Source organism: Zalophus californianus, chromosome 9 (genome assembly GCF_009762305.2).
Source record: "Zalophus californianus isolate mZalCal1 chromosome 9, mZalCal1.pri.v2, whole genome shotgun sequence".
NCBI lineage: Eukaryota > Metazoa > Chordata > Mammalia > Carnivora > Otariidae > Zalophus > Zalophus californianus.
The window spans coordinates 56,883,313-56,906,865 of record NC_045603.1 but is presented as its reverse complement, the minus strand read 5'-3'; the positions used below and the strand labels follow the sequence as shown (position 1 = coordinate 56,906,865).

Below are 23,553 nucleotides of genomic sequence, written 5' to 3'. Positions count from 1 at the left end.
CAGAGATTTCTCTGCGCTCTTGGATGGTGCAAGGGCTATGTGAGTGCTCCGACTCTCCAGCTGACTCAGTCCTCTTTGGGGGGGCGGATTTCTAGTCAGCAGCCCATTTTTGCTTTTAGCCTCAGAATCTTGCACAGTTTAGTTCTCTGCTCCTCACTCCCCCACCCTGCCCCCACTGGGCTCTGTGCCAGTCAGTTAGCTTTGAAGTTCTGGAATCGAAGGTCAACATGAAAAAGGAGAGGGTCTCCACCACCCCGTCCCAACACTCTCCAGAGACAGCAACAATAAAGACAGCAGATTCCTCAGGTCAAGTCTCAGGCAGGGAGAGGATGGGGGATGGGAGAAGGCATGTGATACATGCTCTACCCTTTCCTGAGAAAGAGCAGCACGGGCATGTGCACACGTATACACGTTATCCCCAGGACTGCCAAGTAAACACAAGTGGACAGGCAATTTGAGTCTAGCAAGCAGTTTAGATGGAGAGTGGAGAATTGCATTCCTCACTCCAGCTGAGGAGATCCCAGAAGGAGAAGGAAGTGCTAAGGAAGAGCAAGACCCCACACCCTTCCAAACATCCCTTCTGGTCCAAGATCTTTTGACCTTCCCAGTTAGCTTCTTTTGCTTTCTGTTGGTGGTAGACAGGCAAGATGAGAGGTCAGTTGTGAATCCCAGCCTTCTGGCCTGGGCAGTTCCCCAACTTCTTTGAAAGACTGTCGCCTCTTGGCCCCAGCAGTCTCGGCTAGGAAGGTCCTGGGGTCAAGCTAAGGCAAGGAAGGCCGTCAGTGGCCCAGGGGGATGGGATTGGGGGTCACTGCCTGGAGGGTGGGATCCTGTATTCTTCGGAAGATGGCTGGGAAATTCTTGCCTCCGTTGCGTAAGACTTTCTTGCCTTCCTCGGTTGAGGTGCCCAGATGTCCCACAATGGGGTCTTCACTCTGAGAAAAGGAAGGGTCCAATAAGTCCTTGCCCACCTTTCAGATGGCCCCTGGCCCTGAGACTCCCATCCCATCCTCCTGGCAATGAGCTGGGTTCAGAGAACACAGAACCACTCTGGAAAAGGCCTGCGTCTTCACCACTCCCCTCAGGCCCCCTACTTACCAGTTCCTCCAGGGGCACACGCTCAAACAGGGGGTGCCTTTCAAAATGGGTGCACATCCAGTCATGTAGCTCCAGCACATCAGTTATGGTGTATACCAGCCCCTGCAGAGGCAAAATCACCTGAGACGGGGGGCCGCATGCATTTGAGCAGGGAAATGATGGGAGTGGTGGTGTGAGTCCTAAATGCACCCCCACTGAATTCTTAGTGGAAGGTCTCCGAATGGGCCACTCACCCCTCCCTCCCACTCCCGACTCACCCCGACTCTAAGCACGTAGGCATATTCTGCCAGCAGCGTGGGACTGATGATTCGCCACTTGTGCTTCGTCCGCTTGAAATGTGGGTCAGGGAAGAGGAAGAACATCTTTGTCAGCTGTGAGACAGACATGCATCGACAAGGTTGAGAGCCTGGCTTCAGTGCCCCACGTGCCTACCAGCCTAACCCACCGGGGCCCCTCCCCACCTGGCCCTTGCGGAAGAAGTTAGGAAGGTGTTTCATGGCATTGCTACGGAGACAGGCGATGTTCTGGAAGCCACCTCCAGGAGCTGCTCGAAGGGCCCGAATCCGGTCTTGTACATAGTCTGAGACTTTCACCCGGATCTCCAGACCCAGAATCAGTGTGTCTGGGAACAACGGTGACAGTTCCACTGGACACAGAAACAGGAATGGAATCGTCAACCTCATACTTGCAGGAAGTGCAAAGGGGTCAAGAAAGGAAAGGAAGTATCACTCTGCAATTCCCAAAATCAGGAATGGCAAGTGTGGACGGAGAGATACCTAGATGGCTGGTTCTATGCTGGAGAAGGGGGTTAAGCTTAGGGTTAGGCTTAGATCCAAAGACTGTCACCTGGACTGGAAGTGGGAGGGCCTGTGGATACACGTATATTTCTAAGTGCTTCCGAGTTTTCAGTGTTTTCACACACCGTCTCAGTTAATCCTCCTTACGCTCTGTGGTAAATTGAGAAGATGAGGGTACTGAGGTCAGAAATGGCCAAGGTCACAGAGCTAAGAGGAGGCAGAACTGGAACTTGAACCGAGCTTTTCTGCCCCCAAGTACCATGTTTTTCCTCTCTCTGTCATGCTGTTACCTCTACGGGAAAATCTAAAAATAGAGAAGTGGCCTGGCATGCAGGGCTGGGACAATATAGACAATACAAGAGGAACGTGAAAACATGAGAGTAGAGCAGAAACAATGAGTTTTGGTGAAGGAGGGGGGAGGAGAGGGAGAGTGGTGGAATCCCTCAGAAAGACAGTTCAGGATCACTGGCTACAGTGACTAATCTCTGACGCTTGTGCTGACCAGCTCACTGACCCGGTACCTTGCAGGTGAAATGCCTCAAGTAGGGACTGAGGCCAGGGGTGGGGCCAGACAAGACAACCCAAGTTCTAAGAGGAATTTGAGACAACAGCCTCCCTTCTCCAGGACAAAGGCCACAGACCCAGAGTACAGATAAAGTGGAGGCTCTCCACACTGATGTCACAGCACTGGTGTCTGGTCCGAAGGGGAAAGGCCAACAATGGCCCCCACCAAACCTGCTGAGGTAGCAGAACCTAGGCATTGCCTCTCTGTGCCCTAGAGGAAAGGCCAGAGTGTTACCTAACAGGCCACCATAGCCACAGCCTATGTCTGCAAACTCCACTTGGGCCTGAGCTCTCTTTTCTTTCTTATCCTTTGGGTCATCGTGGCTCTTATTTTGAGTCAGTGGAGCGAAGAACTCTGGGTATAGCTCAGACCAGTCCATCTCTTCAGGCTTCACAGGGCTATTGGAGAGAAGACATGAGGGACATGAGAAGGTTGGTCAAGCCATTGCTGAAGTGGTACTACGTGTGAGTGGGCGGATGGGTAAGGGTGGGAGGTAAATGGGAAGAGCGATTCTCAAAAATTCTGTAACAGTGGGCCCTGTGGTCTCTAGGAAACACAGTGGAAACCACCCTTAACCCCCAGTGTGAATCACAGGCCCATCATGAGGCTCATATTGCTGACCTGCCCATCTCCACTTCTAGGAGTCGATGTGACTCTGGTCAGGCAGCTCTCCTTTCTGGGTCACAAGTTCCTTTCCCCCAGAGATTGGCTGCCTAAGGCACTGGGACCTTACACTGTTTATGTGCTCTGTGGGAAGAGGATGGACTAAGGCGTGGGCAGGATTTGTGTGTATGTTTGTCTTTTTATTAAATCCGATCAACGAAACCGAAAGGTGGAAACGACATTCTGCCCGCAACACTCCAGTCTAAGTTACTCTCTTCCCAGACTTGCACCCCTACCGAGACTTCGGGCAGAACGCCACGCCCCCTCCCAACCCTCCAACTCCGCCCTCCCCTAAATCTCCCCGACCCACCTCTAAAGCTGACGTCACCCTGCCGAGCCTCCCTGGTCGGTCTGAGACCCTGCAGACGGTCCAGAACAACAGCCCTTTCGGACTGGAATATTCCGCCCTCCTCTTGCCTCCCCCTGCTCCCTTCCCCCCGCTGCCCTGCTCACTCACTAGCGCAGCGTGTGGTCAGCCATGGGGTTGGAGTGAGCACGTTGCCGATAGTAGCGCTTCTGGGGCTGCGGGGCCTCGGCTCCTGCCGCGTCCCCAGTCTCAGCTCCCGCCATGATCCCCCAGTCCCGGGTTTCTCTACTGAACCCACGTGGAGACCAGGGCCCGAGGCGCACGATAATGACGCAATCAGGCGCGTTGAGAGCAGGCCCCGCCTCTTAAAGACCCAGGAGTGTACTCCGCGGACCTGGTCAGGGAGGGTGGGCGGCTGCCGGAGCGGTAGGGGGCTTTCGCGGCGCGGGTCTCCAGCTGGCCTGGCAAGGCCAACCCGGCACCCTACCTCTTTCGTTAGCCCGCTTCTGCTTGGTCTGGGATACTATCCTAGTTGCAGATACCTCTGCACCCCGCAGGTGAGAGGAGTCCAGGACCCCGCTTCCTACAGAAAAATCCTCACTCCTCTCCCGTCTCCCCCGGTCTCAGACCTGTCGGCCCTGTCTCCCCCGCGTGGTCCGACGTGACGCCGTCGGGTGTGCGCTGGGGACCGGAGCGGGAGGGGCAGCTCCTCATCCCACCTCCAGGAAGTCAAACTGAAGGGAGGAGGGCAAACTCGGAGAGGCGGGGCTCGGTGCCACGCAGAAGCCGGGACGACCCGCGGCCCCCCACCCCGACCGGGTCCTAGATCCGGGATACCAGCGCTGGCCGCGGGGTCCGCGCGCGCTCTCAGCCAGATGGCGGACCCCTGCCCAGATCGTGAATCAGAGCCCGAATCCGTGTTCCCGCGGGAAGTCGGGCTCTTCGCGGACTCTTACTCGGAGAGGAGCCGGTTCTGTTTCTGTGGGCACGTGCTGAGCATCACACAGAACTTCGGGTCCCGCCTTGGGGTGGCGGCGCGCGTGTGGGACGCGGTGAGGAGTGGGCGGCTCTGGGCGAGAGTCCCCGGGAGGTCCGGACCCCGGACTCTCCCTCTTCCATATGGAAACATCCCCGCGACAGTCTTTTTCTCTCTCTTCCCTCTTTTTCCTCCGTAGGCTCTGAGCCTGTGCAACTATTTTGAAAGTCAAAATGTGGATTTCCGAGGCAAGAAAGTGATCGAACTAGGCGCAGGGACGGGCATCGTGGGGATCTTGGCCGCGCTGCAGGGTGCGTGATCTTTGTGGCGGGAATGGGCGGGGGGGCTGGGTGGTGGAGAAATTGTCACTCCCTGGATTCTTGGGAGAGGGGAGTGATTTGCGACCAGACCAGTCTCTTTTTAACAAACTGTGTGCGTGTGTGTGCCCCTTTCTGTGTGCCAGAGAAAACACCCAGAGTGGTTGATTTGGGGGCAGGAAATAAAAACCGGGCAGGCCTTAGTAGGAGTTTTTTCTACCCTTTTGGTCTTTGTGATTTCATGAATAATGCTGCCACTTAAAACCACCTTTGCTTTCGACATGGTATTTTGTCAAAATTCATCTTTGGGGGCATTCTGTAGGGGGAGCAATCTGCATGTATTAAACCTGAGGAGTGCTTTATAACTTTATTATGAATAGATATTAGATTTTTAAGGTTTTGACTACTTGGGAGAAATAAAGATGAATTCTCGAGGGTTAGGGTGTTTTTTGTGGGGCAAGTGGGGTAGGAATTAGGCATCGCAGACTTGGGAAAGGAAAAAGTAAGGAAAATTTTGCTTCACTTTTGTCAAGGATCCAAAATTACAAAGGAAACAGTTCCTCAATTTATGATCTAATGGGCAGGCACAACCTCACATCCAAAACATTCATTTAAAACACTTATGATGTCATCTCCCTAGTAATGCCAATGTCTTTGTTCTTGGGAACACAACTAGGTCACATTCAGGGAAGTCTTCCCAGAGGCAGGCATTCATTCTTGTATTCATTCAGTCAATATCTATTTGCAGTCTTCTATCATGCCAGGTACTGGGATACAACAGTGAGTGAGACACCTCTCCTGTTTCCGAGGAGCTTATGGTCTCGTGGGGAAGGTGGGGGAATTATGCCATGTATGCACAGAGCAAGTGGACATGCTCTGGCTATGTCTTCCTTGACTCCCTGGGACTTCAGAGAGAAGCACTGTCAGATGAGAAGGTGAACAGTGCAAACACAGCAGGCTCACAAAGAACCAAGGGAGTGTTAAAAGCAATTTTCCATGAAGGAAGAGTGGAGAAGAGGTGTGCGGTTATGCTAAAATGGGAGAAAAGTGTGTAATATGGATGGGAGCACCTACTTCCTTTTGCTCAAAGACTGGCTTCCCCTCCTTTGCCGCCTTTCCAGCTGCCAAGTAAGAAATCTGGCTGTCATCTTGTCCCTTGCCTTCTCCTGCTCACATCCCGGCAGTCAGTCAGATCTGTGGGTCATAGGTCCTTAATATTTCCCCAATTGTCTGCTCCTCTTCCTACCATCTCCAGTTCAGGCCACTGTTGTTTCTTCCTTGGGTTTTCACAAGTGTCTTCAAGCTTTCCCATGGGAAGGTGAGCATGCTGGAACTAGATCTTGTGTTCTTCCTGCACACAGGCTGTTTCTCCTTCAGGCTTCCCCATCTCAGTGAATCAAACCATCATCCACCCAGTGGGAAACCTAGATATCACCTTTGACATGCCCCCTTTTCTCACCCCCATAGCCATTACTCAAGTCCTACTGATTTGATCTTCTAAAAATCTCTCGAATGTCACGTTTCTCCATCGACACTGATGGCTCCCCAGTCCATGCCACCACGGTCGCTTGCCTGCACTGCTGCATTTAGGCCAACTTGTCTTTCTGCTTTACTCTTTGCCCCCACCTAGACCTCTGCCCACTCTACCCAGCAGAGTGATCTTTTCAAGATGCAGCTGTAATTACCTCTCACTCCCATCTTTCAATGACTTCTTGTTCTTTCAAGACCAAAACAATACCTTTAGCATGGCCTCCAAGGTCCTGCCTCCCTCTCTGGCTTCTTTCTGTGCCTCTGCCTCCCTTGTGCTCCTTGTGCTGTCTGTTACCCGTCTCTCAGGGCCTCAAGTCTGTCTTGATGTTCCCATCCGTGGAGTCTTCATACAGACTGTACTCTATGCCTGGAATCCTTGGACCGCCTGGTTAATTCATATGCATCCTTTAGTGCTCAGCGCAAACATCACTTCCAAGGGAAGGCCTCTTTGATATTCCCACCTCCAGGTTAGTTTAGGCCCTCCTAGTATATATACAACCGTGCTGACCGGTTTCTTTTTGATTTTGTCGTTACTAACCTTAGGCAAGTCCTTAACTGCTGCCCAGCTAGTCTATTACACTTCCCTTGTCCACGTATTCTGCTCTCCCAAACATCTGTTTCTTACCTTCTTGCCCTTCAAACCTCTACGTGCCTCCTCCTGTCTTCACCCTCAACTGATGACTTTGTTGCCCATCTCTTCTGATTGCTTTTCTTTTCTTATAGAACATGTTCACATGTTCCTATCACAATGTCTACTCACCTAACTGCCCATGTCTATTTTAAGTGTTGCCTTCTCTCCTGTTACCATGGGTAAACACTCTGTGCCCCTAGCTAAGGTCAAGCCCTCCATTTGTCACAAGACCCTGAACCTTCTCATCTACTCAAAGACATTGTTGCAGCAAACCTCCTCCCCATCCCCAGTCCCTCCTGCGTTATCAGTTTTGCCTTTTCTCTGGAACATTCTGAATAGACACACATACCCCTATATACATCTATAAATACGCTCTATTTTCTCTTAGGAAAAACTGTTGTCCTACATATTCTTTTAGTTACCACCCCATTTCTCTGTTCTGCATTACAACAAAACTCAAAAGAGTTAATCCTCTTTGTCTGTAGTACCTGTCTTACTCTTCTTCCCTCAGTCCATTCCACATTCCTGCCCCCAGTCGCAGCAGTCAAGGTGGTGAGCTTCATTTCCAACTCCATGTTGGTAAGTACAGGAGTCGGTGATGAGCCCACTTGACTTGACTTTGCAGCATTTGACTCTCCCTCCTCCTTGACATGCTTCCTTTCATTTCCAGGGTACCACACTTCTGCTTTCTGCCCACCTCACTGGCACTCTTTTCCAGTCTCCTTTGTTGGTTCCTTTTCCTCTTGACAACTAGAAGTTTGAGTGCCCCAGAGCTCAGGAGTAGTCCTTTGACTCCTTCCCTTTTCTGTCTACACTCCCCAGCAATCCCATCACCTCATGGCTTTAAATGCCCTTTCTGTGCTCATGACCCTATAACTCCCATTTCCATCTCCAGATTTGTTTGTGGAACGTCCTACCTACCCGATATCTTCATGTGATTGTCTGATGGGCATCTCACACTTAGACAGAAACTCATGATCTTCCTGCCCAGTCCTGCTCCTCCTACAGCCTTCTCCGCTGAGTAAATAGCAATTCGGTCTTCTAGTTAGTCGGGTCAAACATCCTCCCTCTCTAGTATTGTGTGTCCGGTCTCTCAGCAAATCCTGTTGACTGTACCTTCAGAATCATTCAGGATCCGAGCACTTCTTAGATGTGGCTAATGCCTTGGTTCAAATGAGCATCACGTCTCACCTGGGTCACTCTAGCTGCCTCCTAACTGGTCTCTTTGCTTTTGACCTTGCCCCTCTGCTGTCCTTTCTCATCACAGCAGTCAGAGTGATCCTTTTATTCATTTGTTTATTTCAAAGATTTTTATTTGTTGGTTTATTTATTTTAGAGAGCAGGGGGACGGGCAGAGGGAGAGGGAGAGAGAGCCTCTCCAGCAGACTCTGCTCCAGCCACTGGTCTTCCTGCTCTTTCTCAGACCTGCTGACACTCTCCTGCCTCAAGGTCTTTGCACTTGTTAGTCCCTTATTTGGTACATTTAGCCTGAGAGGTCCACATGGTTTGCTCCATCATTTCCTTCAGGTCTTTGCCCAAACATAATCTGTTGAGTGAGGCTTTTCCTAACGACTCAATTTAAAATTACATTCCCTGCCCCGTCCCTGAAGTGAAATTCTTACCCCCTTCTCTGCTTAATGCTTCACCATAGTATCTGATGTACAGTGTATTTTCTTTGATTTGTTTGTTGCCCATTTTTTGCCACTAGACTGTAATCCCTATGAGGGGAGGGATTCTTATCTGAGTGGTTCACTGCTATATTCTTAGCACCTGGCATAGAGACACATAATAAATATTAATGAATGAATGAATTCTTAATACTTCCTGTGTCTGTAACAGTCGTCATGATCATGATTAGTTTTACAGTACCTAGTGTGTCTCTACCTCTCTAATAAAACTCAAGGAAGGCTGAGGTTTTATCTTGCTCACCACTGTGCTGCCAGAACTTAGTAGGGGCTCAGTACATATATTTCTTGCATGAATGCAGCTTTCTGAGGTGCTAATCTGATTATCTTCACTCTCTGCTTCTACCTATAAAACATACCACCCTCAGGATCAAGCCTGAGTCTCTTCAGCATGTCATCATTATCTTCAGGTCTTGATTCTTTTCTCCTTCCTTCCACATCCCCTAAGGTTCATCCTTCCTTGAATATGCATTGCTCTCGCCCCCAGGCCTTTGTACATTTTGTTCTCTGCTTGGAAAGCTCCACCTAACTAACTCCTACTTGTCCTTTAAGGCTTGCTGAGGCCACGTCTTCTGGGAAGCTTTCCAGACCCATGAAGTTGGGTTTGGGTAAGTAGGGGCTAGATACATACATAGTCTGTCTCCAGCTTAGTCCTGCCCAGGCTTCTGCTGACACCTGACAGTTGTGTGTTGGGCAGAGAGGTTGAAGATTAGCTCCGAGACAACGTTGATGTTGTAAAATGTAGAGTAACGAGCATGGCAGGGGGCGAGACGGAGGTTAGGGTACTAAAAGCCGAAGTGCACACTCCGGGCTGTCAAAACACCGTCCTCTAGGCCCTGTGGTCTCTGGACCTTCTGGGTAGGAGCCGAGACTCCTTGGTTGGTCGGTCTGACTTGCATTTCTCCTCCTTCCTCTCTCTCAGGGGGGGATGTTACCATCACTGACCTGCCCCTGGCCCTAGAGCAGATCCAGGGCAACGTCCAGGCCAATGTGCCAGCTGGAGGCCAGGCCCAGGTCCGCGCCTTGTCCTGGGGGATTGACCAGCATGTCTTCCCTGGAGACTATGACCTGGTGCTGGGGGCTGATATCGTGTACTTGGAGCCCACCTTCCCACTGCTGCTGGGCACTCTCCAACACCTGTGCGGGCCCCATGGCACCATCTATCTGGCCTCCAAGATGAGAGAGGAGCACGGGACAGAGAGCTTCTTTCAGCACCTCCTGCCCCAGCATTTCCAACTGGAGCTGGCCCAGCGGGATGAGGATGAGAATGTCAACATCTATAGGGCCAGGCACAGGGAACCAAGACCTGCTTGACATTACCCTTCTGCTCCTCTGAACCCCTTGTCCTAAGAAAGGAACTGCTGTATCTCCAAAGCCATAAACACGAGAAAGAAAAGTATGGGTTTCCCTTGCCTCTCTCTTTCCTCCTTCCCTCTTTGTTGCCCCAGATACTCTTGGGCTGATGCCGAGAGGTGCCTGCTTGCTAGGAATCTTAGAGCCCTAATAGCACTGGGTTAGAGCACAAAGGGAGTTCCCAGTTCCTGTTCTCAGAGGACAAAACGAGGAAGGTGTCCAGGATTTTTAGGGGTGGGGGAGGCAAATGGGAAGTGAGATCAGTGGCTGCAGAGACACCGTCCCTGAACCCTTCCAGTCCTGCTGTTTTTTTTATACAGAATGGACTTTTTTTTCCCCTGCCAGATTCGAATGGAATTTTTTTTTAAAGGGAAAGAAGATCATCTCTGCATCCAATGAACTCATGCTTTTGCTGGGGGCCTAGGAAGGAAGAAACCTCAGACTGCACACTTCTTGCTTCTGGAGACAGAGTCTGGTGGGACCATGGCTCTAACTGGGCCAAGTCCTGCCTGCCCTGATGCTGGGGATAGGCAGCAGAGCTGTCCTTTGGACTACAGCTTCTTCTGCCTTTTTGGAGCTGGAACCGTGATCACTAAGTACTGGGTTCTTCTCACCTTTGAGTTTTCCTTAGGTTTCCAAGCCCTGTCCTTCCTTGCTAACGTGTTTTGTCTTCACCTCTTTTCTCTTCCCACTGCGCTACCTCTGCTTGGGGCTCTCTTTTACTCCTTGGGCCACATATCACCTCCTCTGGACTCCTGGCCTCCATTCTCTCCCTTTCAAGCCACTTATCAAACTCTTTTTGATCTTCCCAAATCAGCTCTGATGAGCTTCTGATGCTTACAGCAAGAGTAAGCTCCTTGGCTTGGTTCTCAGTCTATCCTGTGTGATCCCAAATTACCCTTCTATTTCATTTTCAACTGGTTTCCTACATGTATTGCAACCTCTGGACAAATTCCAAATGTCTACTCTTTGTTCCCTATTTCCACACCCAAATCCTTGTTTTCTTCATTCTTTTTGGTGATTCCCTGCCTGGAAGGGCTATTTCTACCTGTCAAAATCTTTATTACTTTTTGCCTCTTTCCTGAAAAAAGCTTTTATGGAGCCTGCTGTTTGGTTGTGATTTCTTTCTCCCTGGAGACCCTTTCACTGTTTGTTCATCTTATGGGACTTACCTTGTCTTGCGTGGTCACTTGTCTGTTCCCTATTTTCTCACCATTAGATTACCTTGGAGGGTAGGGCTGTGGTTTACTCTTCTCTAATTCCCTGAAGCCTATCACAGTTCCTGGCATACAGTAGATGTTCAGTAAATACTTGGCCCACTCAACAAATATTTACAGGGTTTGTTGAAAGGACTCCACCCCTACTTCCCCAGGTGCCCTTGGCCAATTTTCTGACCCCCCCCACCTCACAAGTTTGTCATGAGTCCTAAATGGATGACTATGAAAGATGAACGGAAATAAAGAAACATAAAATGTTGCCACGTGTCTCGAATTATTATTTTGCGACAACTATGTCTCATGGTTTCTGTTATTTTACCTACGGCGGGGGTTGGGGGGGGTAATTCCCTTGTGAAATACAGTCTCCGAAAGCGAAGTAGAAGCAGCGAGTGTGCCCACGCCGGCCAGCAGGTGGCGCCGTCCTCGCTTGGCGCGTTGCGGTTGGAGAGGTTTGGCCCTGCCGCCGCGCCGTAGGCCTGTGGCCTCACTGGTGCGCCGGCGGCGACAGTGTACTCTGGGGCCAGAGAGATGTCGCTGCTGCGGTCGTTGCGCCTCTACCTGGCCGCGTGGGCCGGGAGCTGCCCGGTGAGGGTTCTGGGTCCTCCCCCCGCCGTTCCGCCTTCACTTGCAGATCTGTGCACTCGGAACGGTGCCTTCCCTTCCTCCGTCCCCCGTTCGACGCCATCCCACCCTTCCCCGCTCCTTTTCTCTGCGTGGTGCAACCCCCCCCCCCCCCCGCCCCCCGCCGTTGGCTGCCTTCTCCCAGCCTCGGAGACCCAGTGTCTCCTAAGGTGGCCTCCCTGTCGACGTGCTCTGCAGCCCCCGGAGCTCCTGGCTGCTTCCTGCTTCTCATCCCTTTCTTCTTACCTCTGCAGGCGGGACCCCTTCTGCTTCAGGCGCCTCAGCCGTGGCACACATTTCACACTGGGCCCCGGCTCTCTTCCTCGGCCTCCAGCAAGGAGCTTCTCATGAAGCTACGGCGAAAAACAGGCTACTCCTTTGTAAACTGCAAGAAAGCTCTGGAGACTTGTGGCGGGGATCTCAAACAGGTGTGGGGGAGGAGGGCGAGGGGAGCAGGGCGGGGTACTAGGGCTTGACCTCAGTCTCTCAGGGAGGTGCTGCTGGGGCGCAGTAAATTAGACCTGCTGCGCAGGGACCCATAACTGCAGAACTGCAGATAGGATTCTGACTTAAGTGACAATCTCACCCTTTGACTGTGTTTTGACTCCGGAAGCCGTTAACTCAGGATCCCATGGTTAACAAACTTTATTCCAGGCACCACATGCTGTTTCCTGCTGCTTGGAGCCCAAAGGGCTTGTGTGGGCTTTGGGAGTTAGACAGACCAGGACTCAAAACTGTGGTGCCCTCACTCTAACCCTGTGATCTTGGATACCTTAATCTTTCAGAGTTGCATTGTTCTGGTCCGTATAATAAAAATACTACTGTCTGCTCCATAGGGTTGTTGTGAAGATTAAATTTATCCAAAGCACCAGGCACAATGCCTGATTTTTGGCATTCAGTGGTAGGCTGCCAGTAATCGATAGATTGCTTTAGTTTCCATTATAGGACTGAAGAGCAGAAAGATTTAGGGAACCTGAACATATTTTAGAGCTCCGTTCAGTTCTAAATTCTATGACTTTGTCATCTGCCCTATTTTTAATTTATAGGCAGAGAGCTGGCTCCACAAACAGGCCCAGAAGGAAGGCTGGAGCAGAGCTGCCAAACTCCATGGCAGGAAGACTAAAGAAGGTCTGATTGGGCTGCTTCAGGATGGAAACACAACTGTGTTAGTAGAGGTGAGTTGTTGGAATTCTAGATGACCAGGAACAGCTGCCCCTTGGGTGGAAAGCTTTTTGGTAGACCCTTTGCATCCTTCAAGAAGAGGTGTTTGAGAACCACAAAAGGTTGTTAGAATTGAACTGGTGAGACCACAGTTACTGTAAATTCACTTATGTATAGAAATACACAGGTGTGTTGACGATTAAATGTCTAGAAGTCAAAAAGATTACAGATATCCCCCCCTTTTCGAAAGTTCCAGTTATACACTTTGGTTTTACAAAAGGTCCTTTGTACCTGTTTTTGTTTTTTGTTAACCAAAAGAAATTCAAAGAGTACTTTCACTTTTATGAAAAAAGGCAAATAGCATTCAGTGTTGGTTTTGTACTGAGTCCTTATAGAGGCAGGGGGCACCCCAGCAGTAAGAGTTGCCCCGCCAGACTACCCCCCTGCCCCCCACAAACTACACTCAGCATCAAGCCGCCATAGCTTTGAACTTTGTGAGCATCTGTGCTCTAGGTCTTATTTTGTGCATCCATGTCCATATGAATTAATGGTAATTGATTTTTTGCTTTATGCCATTTTGGCTTACAAAAGGTTGCATAGGAACACTACTTTCAGATAGTGGGGCAAACCTGTACTTCTAAATGTGAGTCCTGTAGCCTTATACCTTGCCACTGATTGTTTCCTGGAACAGTTACATTTTAAAGCTAGGAGTTACATTAATTAGTTGATGGATAGCATATAGCTGTTTTAGAGGAGGTTTAGGGGCCTCAACTGGTGAAGAATCAGGTGTGGATTAGTTTAGAGTGAGAAAAGGAGATAAGCATACTGATAGCAAAAGTGGTTTGGTGTTGGAGGAGGCTGGAGAATGAGGTGATGATGGCCTGCAGCCACAGGCAAGTGGTGAAGTGTAGTGAGTCCTTTGGGGACATTATGGAACCATCTTTTGAACATGCGGGTCATTGCTAACTCATTGGCAGAGCAGGAATCACTGCATTCAGTTTCTGGCCTCTAACTAGGAGAGGGATTGAAGCCTTAAAATTCTAGGGTCACTTATTTCTGTTTTGTTGACTCTGCAGCCTGTTTTGCAGTACCTTGGTTTACTCTTCAATTTTAAGGCACTTTTGCAGACTGTCTGTAAATAGCTTATACAACAATATCAATTTGTTCCTACCAGGTAAACTGTGAGACAGATTTTGTTTCCAGAAATTTAAAATTTCAGCAGTTGGTCCAGCAAGTTGCCCTGGGGACCCTGTTGCATTGTCAGAACCTAAAGGATCAACTCTCCACATACAGTAAAGTGAGTTTTGGGATTGTCTGTCAATATGCTGGATTTACACACACACCCCTTTCTTAGGGTCTTTGCTGTTCCGTTTTTTTCAGACATTCTCATGTCTCACTCCCTTACTTCATGTCCCTGTGTAAATGTTATCTCTTTGGAGAGGAGTATCCTTCCTGTTGCTCTATCCCTTTATTTTGCTTCATTGAAAAATTTTTGTTATAATATTCTATATCTATTATGTTTTTACTTATTTGTATGTTGTTTGTCTTCCCCAATAGAATGTGAGCTTTGTGAGGCAGAGAATTTGTCTTTTCACCACTGTGTCTCTGGTGAAAGAGGAATGGGGCCAGCATTTGGTTGGGGCTCATAAAATCTGTTGAGTGAATGAATGAACGAATGGCACTGGGGTAGAGTCTATCAAATCACGTGAAACTTTTCTTTCAAGTTTTTTTTTTTTAATTTATTCATTTGATACAGAGAGATACAGAGAGAGAGCATGAGCAGGGAGAGAGGCAGAGGGAAAGGGAGAAGCAGACTCCCTGCTGAGCTGGGAGCCTGATGTGGGACTTGATCCCAGGACCCTGGGATCATGACCTGAGTGGAAGGCAGACGCTTAGCTATCTGAGCCACCCAGGTGCCCCATTTTTTTTTTTTTTTTTTAAAGACCTGTCCATTCTAGAGAGCGAGACTGTGCACCCGAGTTCGGGGGAGGGGCGAGGGAGAGAATCCCAAGCACACTCCCTGCCAAGGGTGGAGCCCCATGCAGGGCTCCAGACTCCCTGGGGTGGAGGCACCTCGGTGCGGGCCTCGATCCTTTCTTGACAAGACCTGAGCTGAGGGCGCCTGGGTGGCTCAGTTGTTTAAGAAACTGCCTTTGGCTCAGGTCATGATCCTGGAGTCCTGGGATCGAGTCCTGCATCGGGCTCCCTGCTCGGCGGGGAGTCTGCTTCTCTCTCTGACCCTCGCCCCTCTCATGCTCTCTCTCTCATTCTCTCTCTCTCTCAAATAAATAAATAAAATCTTTAAAAAAAAAAAAAAAAGACCTGAGCTGAAATCAAGAGCTGGAAACTTACCGACTGAGCCACCTGGGCACCCCAATCAGGTGAAGCTTTGTATTCAGAAATCTAGAATGGCCTGAGGGAAGGATTTCTTTCTTTTCTTTCTTTCTTTCTTTTTTTTTTTTTAAGGAAAGGATTTGTAAATACAGATACTGGAGAAGGCACAGTTTAGGAGAATAAGCATATTCTTGTCCATAGGAGGACCAGGATGGAATTTATATCAGTCTGCCTTTGATTGATCCTTATTATCAAGGCAAAAACGAAACAACTACTAACAGTAGTTTTGTGTGTGTGTGTGTGTGTTTAGTACTACTTTCTTCTCCTACTTATCTTTCTTTTGAGATCTTGTGGTAAATATTAATTATTACTGGCCATTAAATAGTCATTATATGGAAAACCATGTGGAGATTATATTTTAGAATTGTATTGAGTAGATGAACAACTTGAACTAGAAGTTCTAATCTTTTTCCTTCCTTCCTTCCTTCCTTTTTCTTTCCTCCCAAGATGGGGCTCAAACTCACAACCCCAGGATTAAGAGTCACATGCTCTACCAACTGAGCCCGCCAGACACACCGAGAAGTTTTTTTTTAATTTTAAATTTTAATTTAATTTAATTTTTTTATTATGTTCAATTAGCCAACATATAGACACCTAGAAGTTCTAATCTTGACTTTGCTAGTAACTCTATTTGTAACCCTGAGCCATTCACATACTTTACTCTTTCATTATCTGTAAAAGAAATTTTGGTTCATTTTAGCTTCATTTATTTTTTTTCTCTTTTGGTCTTTAATTTTTTTTAACTTTTATTTTGAAAAAAATTCAAACTTAAAGAAAAGTTGCCAGTGTTCTGCAGTAAGCTACATTGTACTTTCATCTAGATTCACCATTTGTTAACATTTTGACACATTTGCTTTATTACTTTTTATACTCATTGTTATCATCACTATTTTATTTTATTTTACTTTATTTTTAAGTAACCTCTATACCCAACGTGGGGCTGGAACTCACAACACCAAGATCAAGAGTTGCATGCTCAACCAACTGAGCCAGCTAGGTGTCTCATCACTATTTAAAAAAAATTTTTGCAAATATGTTGCAGACATCAGGACCCTTATTCCCTTGAATAGGTTGTCTCCTAAAAATTACATTCTCCTGTGTAACCACAGTACAGTAATCACATTCAAGAATTTTAACACTTACATAATATTTTTATTTTTATAATATATGATATATATTCATATTTTGCCAGCTAGCACTTTTTCTTCTGATCCAGGATCCAGTCCAGTATCATGTGTTGCAATTAGTTGTCATGTATGTTTAGTGTCCTTTCTTTCTCAGCCTTTCTGTCTTTCATTACATTGACCTTTTTTTTAAGATTTTATTTTTATTTATTTATTTTTATTTTTATTTATTTTATTTTATTTTTTATTTTTTACTTATTTATTTTTTAAAGATTTTATTTATTTATTTGACACAGAGAGAGAGAGAGAGAGGGAGAGAGCACGAGCAGGGGGAACGGCAGGCAGAGGGAGAAGCAGGCTTCTTCCTGCATGAGCAGGGAGCCCGATGTGGGGCTCGATCCCAGGACTCTGGGATCATGGCCTGAGCTGAAGGCAGCGATTTTAACCAACTGAGCCACCCAGGCGCCCCTATTTTATTTTTTTTTTTAAAGAATTTATTTATTTGAGAGAGAGAATGAGAGAGAGCACGAGAGGGAAGAGGATCAGAGGGAGAAGCAGACTCCCTGCTGAGCAGGGAGCCCGATGTGAGACTCGATCCTGGGACTCCAGGATCATGACTTGAGCTGAAGGCAGTCGCTTAACCAACTGAACCACCCAGGCGCCCTTATTTATTTATTTTTAAAAGATTTTATTTATTTATTTGACAGAGAGTGAGGGGGAGAGAGCAAGAGAGCACAAGCAGGGGGAGCTGCCCAGGGAGAAGGAGAAGCAGACTCCCCGCTGAGCAGGGAGACATTCAACAGACTGAGCCACCCAGGTGCCCCAAGATTTTATTTTTAAATAATCTCCATACCCAAGGTGGGGCTTGAACCTACAGCCCCGAGATCAAGAGTTACATACTCTTCTGACTCAGCCAGTCAGGTGCCCCGCATTGACATTTTTGAAGAGTAGAAAACAGTATTGTAGACTGTCCTTTAATTTGGGTTTGTCTGATGTTTCTTCACAGAGTATGGGTTTTTAGTATGAATATTAAATTATCTTGTATTTTTCTCAGAATATCACATCAGGAGGCATGTAATGATCGTTGGTGCCATTATTGATGATGTTTTTTTTATTTTTTTTTAAGATTTTATTTATTTATTTGAGAGAGGAAGCATGAGAGAGAGCACACAAACAGGGAGAGGGGCAGAGGAAGAGGGAGAAGCAGACTCCTCACTGAGCAGGGTGCCCAACTTGGGGCTCAATCCCAGGACCCCAGGATCATGACCTGAGCCATAGGCAGACACTTAACCAACTGAGCCACCCAGGCGCCCCTGATGATGTTAATTTTTTAAAAATTTTATCTTTTTATTTTTTTAAAGATTTTATTTCTTTATTCATGAGAGACAGAGAAAGAGAGAGAAGCAGAGGGAGAAGCAGGCTCCCAAGGAGCAGGGAGCCCGATGCGGGACTCGATCCCAGGACCCTGGGATCATGACCTGAGCCGAAGGCAGATGCTTAACCATCTGAGTCACCCAGGCACCCTATCTTTTTATTTTAGAGAGAGGGAGAGTGAGAACGAGCTTGTGCCTAAGGGGAGGGGCAGAGGAAGAAGGAGAGAGAGAATCTCAAGCAGACTCTGCACTGAGCGTGGAGCCCAACCTGGGGCTCAGTCCCACAACCCTGGGATCGTGACCTGAGCTGGAATCGAGTCGGATGCTCAACCAACGAGTCACCCTCTCGTCCCTGATGATGTTAGTTTTGGTCTCTTCTTGGTTAGGGTAGTATCTTTCAGGTTTCTCCACTGTGAAGTTATTCTGTTCCTCTTTGTAATTAACACGTAATCTGTATGGGAGATTCTTTGAGACTGTGTAAGTGTCCAGTTCCCCAAAAAACTTTTACCTGAAAGTATTAGCATCCATTGATGGCTCTTGTCAGGATCAGATACTACTATGAGAGTTGCATAATGGTTACTTTTCTAACTCTTATGATTTCTTTTACGTGTGTTTTATTAGTTGGCATTCCACTGTAAGAGACTTCTCTTTATGTTTAGTACTTAGTACTGACATTGACGCATGGATTCTTATTTTATACAGTAAATTATAACTCATTTTATAATCCATTATTCAGTTTGATGTTCAAATTATTCCTGGATTTGACCAGTTTAAGCTGGCTTTGTTGACCTTTTGCAGTGTATTGATTATTTTTGAGTATTTCCTTACTTTTTGGCATAACAAGATATTCTGGGCCTATGTCATACTTTCTTTGCCCCACCTGTGGAATCAGCCACTTCTCCAAGGAGTCCTGATCATTTTTAATGGGGGAATAGTTTTTAGAAACCAAGATGTGGACATTAGGTATGCTTATTTCTACTGAGATGTCATTGGTGCTCTGCTCTTTCAGCAGACAGATGCAGGAAGTGTGTGTGTGTGTGTGTGTTTCAGTTCTAATCAGGCATCCCAGGTTCTTCCTTTCCTTCCCCAGTTCTATATTTGTATCTTCCTTCTCCCACAGCTAGTACACTGGCTCTTAGCAACTCCAGTGTTTACTTATTTTTTCATTGTTCTAATACACACTAAATTGTTTTAGTGACTATACCCGGCAACTGCAAATAACAAACCTATTAAGGAGTTCAAGATTTCTTTGACGTTCTTTTTGTCTTTACATTGAAGTTATATGGCCAAAGGACTGTATTGAAAGTTACTGGATTAGTTTTTCCCCCCCTTCTGTGAAGTTACATTATTCATTTGAAATTCAGTTAGTGTCTTATGTTTCTGTGTAGTTAATTTTGGTTTTACCCCCAAATTCTTGTTAATCTAATTTTGTTTTTGAATATGTAAAACATAAACAGGATTCTGAAAGTTAAAGCTGTAAATACACACACACACCCCCCCACACACCCACCCACCCACCCACACACCTCACTCCTTCTCTCCCTTCTACCTTATTCTTGTCTACTCCTGTAGATAACCAGTTTCGTTGGTTTGGGGTATCCTTTAAGTCTTTTTTTGCAAAAATAGCCTACTTATATAAATGCTTCTTTCTTACACAAATGATAGTATAATATACATGTACTCTTTTTTTTTTTTTTTTAAAGATTTATTATTTGAGAGAGAGTGTGCGTGTGCAGGGGGAAGGGGCAAAGGGAGAAGGAGAGAGAGAATCCCCGGCAGACTCCCCGCTGAGTGTGGAGCCCGATGCAGTTGCCCCTATATATCTACTCTTTTAATTTGTTTTTTTTTACACGTAATAATATAACCTGGAAATACTCTGTAGCGGCTCATACAGATCTTTCTTTTGTGTTCTTTCTTTTTCCCAGCTGCATAGTTTTCCATTATGTGGCTATGCCATGGTTTATTCAACCAGTTTTTTAGCTTTAACGTTTTATGATTGTTTGAAAATACTGTTCCTGATTTCTTGGAAACTACAGTTTAAGAAGTTAGGCCATGCGGGAGTGGGGAGGGATGAGAGGGATGGGGTGGCTGGGTGATGGACATTGGTGTGTATTGTGTAAGACTGATGAATCACAGACCTGTACCCCGAAACAAATAATACATTATATGTTAATAATTAAAAAAAAAAAAAAGAAGTTAGGCCAGAGGATGGGATTGAGATGGAATTGGGTGTGGTGCAGTGATAGAATAAAATACTTATAAAAATGGAACTGTTATCAATTTGTAACATCTTTGGCTTAATGAAAATATTCCTTTAGGGGCGCCTTGGTGGCTCAGTGGGTTAGGTGTCTGACTCTTGGTTTCAGCTCAGGTCGTGGTGTCGGGGTCCTGGGATCGAGCCCCGTGTTGGGTTCTGCGTTCAGTGGGGAGTCTGCTTGAAAGTCTCTTCTTCTCCCTTTGCCCCTCCCTTGTGCAGGCACGCTCGCTCTTGTGCGCTCTCTCTCTCAAATAAATAAATCTTTTAAAAAACCCAAAAACATTCATTTATACTTAGTTGTCTTAAATCATTTTTTGAGAAACACACGATTTTTGCCTAGTCTCTTGGTAATTTAAGTAGGACAGAACTGATTTGTTCGTTTTTTTGTGCACTTAGGGCTTCTTGAATTCCTCTGAACTCTCTGAACTTCCGGCTGGGCCCGAGAGAGAGGGCTGTCTCAAGGATCAGCTAGCCTTAGCAATTGGTGAGTATTTGTAAGGATTGTGGGAACTGGAAATTATGAACTGGACCTCCTGTTATCTTTGATATTCCTCCACACCTAGATCAGGAATTGCAAGCTCATGTGCCCACAAGGGTCAGATAATATGAATGTGAGAAGTGGGTTCTGTTGTGCATTCGACATTAGTGAGCAGTAGGCTCCCTGAGAAGCCCACACTGCTGAAGGAAACTGTTACCAAGCTCTAGCGAGTTGTTACCTTGGGGTCCCAGCGTTGTCAGAATTTTTAAATTCCTTCAAAAGAATTTAGCTTTGTGTGTAAAAATTTCAGTTTTTAGATGTTTGCAGCTAATTAAAATCATTTTCTGCACTCTGCAGGCTGACCAAACAAAGCATGTCTTTAGGCAGGGATGGCCTTTGACTTCTTCCAGTTGACTACCTCTCTGTACACGGTGGGAGACATACTACATCCAAAGTCATCTCATCGTCTTTACAAAGGGATCCAGGAATATTTGGGGGCATCATGTGTAGGAATTTGATCTCTTTTTTAGAAAAAGCTGATCCTGAATTTGTGAAGGTTTATTCTTTCAGAACCACTGGCCACAGGAACCACATCTGGATCATCGTGCCAGAACTAGTGGGAGTTTTGCTTTCTTCCCACATGTCCTTGATGGAAGGAGGGGAGTAGGGCTGGGTTGGAGCTTGCTGGGAATTTACTGCTCATCTGACATTTCCAGTCAAGGCATCAGTTCTGCTTTTAACAGGTTATCTTGAAATATCTATGATGTTTTAGTGAGTCATGGCCGAGAAACCAGGCAGACAGCTGTGAATGGGACTTATTAAGAAATTCTGGAAGAACTGGGTGTTTCAGCCTTGTCAATTTCTGAGAATTAACTATTGTTCAGATGCTTTGAGTTGTTTTAAGATTTCTTTTGATTTCTCCCCCATTAAGACTTTTAGATATAAACTACGGCTAATGCAGGGATATTTACCTAGATCCCTTTTGGGGTCTCCTAACCCCTTTCCTACCTTTTGGCTTATTTGGAATTATGTTAGAGAGGGTAGCATCCTGAGGAGACAGGGAAACCTGGAATTATTTTTGATTATTAACCTCTGTGGGCAGTTGGGTAGCTCAGTGGGTTAAGTGTCTGCCTTCAGCTCAGGTCATGATCCCAGGGTGCTGGGATCGAGCCCTGGGTCGGGCTCCCTGCTCAGTGGGGAGCCTGCTTCTCCCTCTACCCCTCCCCCTCCTCTTGCTCCCACTCCCTCTCACTCTTCAATAAGTAGATCTTTAAAAAAAAACTGAAAATTTTTATTTTTGATGAGAGGAAGTTGAAACTATCTGATGGTATGGGGTTTGGGGTTTTCTGGGGCTTTTAGTTGTGGACTTTTTCCTGCTACAATGGATGAGGAAGAGTTGTCTGTGTCAGTTATGGTGATTTTCGGGAAGGATGGTAATTTCAGGGGAAGAAAACACTTAATTGCTTTGGAGTGAGATGTGGGTTTTACTTCCAGCTCTGGCATGTATTAGCTGTGTGAGCTTGGGGGAGGGTAGCTTGAGCTTTCTAAGCCTAAATTTAACACAGTAATGATAGCCAGCATTGGAGTGCTGCTTTGTGCTAGATAATGTAATTAAGTGCGTTTACATGTTACTTTATTTACGTCTCCTTAGAACCCTGCTTTCAGGTTATTTTAAGTGGCATCATCTCCCTGTTGAGGAGGAAACTAAGGCTTGATAAATTTGTAATGGGCTTATGTCACTTGCCTAAGGTCATATAGCCAGTAAAGGGCAGGACTGAGACCTGACTCCAGGGTCTGTGTGACACACCATAGCCTATGTTTTTATATACCAGTGTGGCACATTGTTGGTGTTCCATAAAGATATTCTTTATTTCTCCCACCCCTACCCTCTCCTTCCATATACGTTTTCCTCTTTAAATGGCAAATGGTATCTCTCCATCTTACAGCATATTCACAGTGTAAATGCAGAGGACTGTCTTCGACTCAGCCACTTCTATGCATATCTTGGTACTGCTACAGGCATCATATTCTGGAAGCATGTTACTTGTTTTTGCTTTTTTATAGGGAAACTGGGAGAAAACATGACTCTTAAACGAGCTGCATGGGTGAAGGTGCCGGCTGGGTTCTACGTTGGCTCTTATGTCCATGGGGCGATGCACAGCCCGTCGCTCCACAACCTGGTGCTGGGGAAGTACGGGGCCCTGGTCATCTGCGAGACATCTGAACGCAAAGCAGGCCTGGAGGACCTGGGTCGCCGCCTTGGGCAGCATGTGGTGGGCATGGCCCCTCTCTCTGTTGGCTCTTTGGATGATGAGCCTGGTGGGGAGGCGGAAACCAAGATGCTGTCCCAGCCATACTTGCTGGATCCCTCCATCACATTGGGACAGTATGTGCAGCCTCAAGGGGTGTCTGTCGTAGACTTTGTGCGGTTTGAATGTGGGGAAGGCGAAGAGGCAGCAGAAGCTGAATAGGTGCCAGAGACTTGGCCCCAGAAGAAATGTTTCTTCTCAGCTCTGGACATCATTACGAAAAGTTGTTTCCTAAGCCTCTTTAAACCCAGAAGTTGTTTTTCATTGGCGTTTATAAAGAAATGATAGACTCGGTGGGTAAAGTTATGAAATAAAATTGCTATATAATGAAGAGTAGAATCTTTTCCTTGTTTGTGTAATGCTGGGTTTAGCTTTTTTGTGCCTGACTTGTCAAGTTGTCGAAAACAGCAGGTGGGCCTTCTTGAAGGGGCCGAGTATCCGGGAGGACAGGCGTAAGCAGTTGGGCTGCTACTTCCTTCAACCGAGATCGATCATGGTAGCCCTAAAATGTCGAACTCCGTTGATCTTAGTGCTTCTGTGACCCTGCACCCTTGTTCTGCCTTCACTTTGTGATGCCTTGGATGGTGCTCCTATCCTGGACCGTTACATTACTTCTGCCACATGGATTCCTTGGGAGTTGTTGACTCCAACTTCAAGCTGTCTGGAAAATGTGGTTCATTTGTTGCTGTCTGTGGCA

At 46.9% G+C, this 23,553-nt stretch overlaps 3 protein-coding genes across 7 annotated transcripts; 2 read left to right on the top strand and 1 right to left on the bottom strand.

The window, feature by feature from the left end:
- Positions 1–409: 409 nt before the first annotated feature.
- Positions 410–4,053, bottom strand: METTL1 (methyltransferase like 1). 2 transcript variants are annotated; one of them, XM_027594575.2, is made up of 6 exons: positions 3,581–4,053; positions 2,695–2,858; positions 1,560–1,744; positions 1,356–1,469; positions 1,099–1,200; positions 410–935 (listed from the first exon to the last, which is right to left on the bottom strand). In XM_027594575.2, exons 1-6 carry the CDS (start codon positions 3,691–3,693, stop codon positions 780–782), a joined length of 834 nt encoding a protein of 277 aa, XP_027450376.1. In that variant the 5' UTR covers positions 3,694–4,053; the 3' UTR covers positions 410–779. The 2 variants fall into 2 exon arrangements, with proteins under 2 accessions (XP_027450376.1, XP_035585259.1); XM_035729366.1 differs by lacking the exon at positions 3,581–4,053 and adding an exon at positions 3,082–3,314.
- Positions 4,054–4,110: 57 nt separating this feature from the next.
- Positions 4,111–11,398, top strand: EEF1AKMT3 (EEF1A lysine methyltransferase 3). Of its 3 annotated transcripts, none has more exons than XR_003519985.2 (4): positions 4,111–4,482; positions 4,606–4,717; positions 9,492–9,965; positions 10,293–11,398. XR_003519985.2 is itself a non-coding variant. In XM_027594576.2 (3 exons), the coding sequence occupies exons 1-3, from the start codon at positions 4,306–4,308 to the stop codon at positions 9,881–9,883; spliced, it is 681 nt and encodes a 226-aa protein (XP_027450377.1). In that variant the 5' UTR covers positions 4,113–4,305; the 3' UTR covers positions 9,884–11,398. The 3 variants fall into 3 exon arrangements, 1 of the variants encoding a protein (XP_027450377.1); XR_003519984.2 differs by having other exon boundaries at positions 10,268–11,398; XM_027594576.2 differs by having other exon boundaries at positions 4,113–4,482; positions 9,492–11,398.
- Positions 11,399–11,588: 190 nt separating this feature from the next.
- On the top strand, positions 11,589–23,186 carry TSFM (Ts translation elongation factor, mitochondrial). Of its 2 annotated transcripts, XM_035729105.1 has the most exons (6): positions 11,589–11,724; positions 12,015–12,188; positions 12,807–12,935; positions 14,096–14,218; positions 20,466–20,553; positions 22,612–23,186. In XM_035729105.1, the coding sequence occupies exons 1-6, from the start codon at positions 11,668–11,670 to the stop codon at positions 23,016–23,018; spliced, it is 978 nt and encodes a 325-aa protein (XP_035584998.1). In that variant the 5' UTR covers positions 11,589–11,667; the 3' UTR covers positions 23,019–23,186. The 2 variants fall into 2 exon arrangements, with proteins under 2 accessions (XP_035584998.1, XP_035584999.1); XM_035729106.1 differs by lacking the exon at positions 14,096–14,218 and having other exon boundaries at positions 11,596–11,724; positions 22,612–23,182.
- Positions 23,187–23,553: the final 367 nt, after the last annotated feature.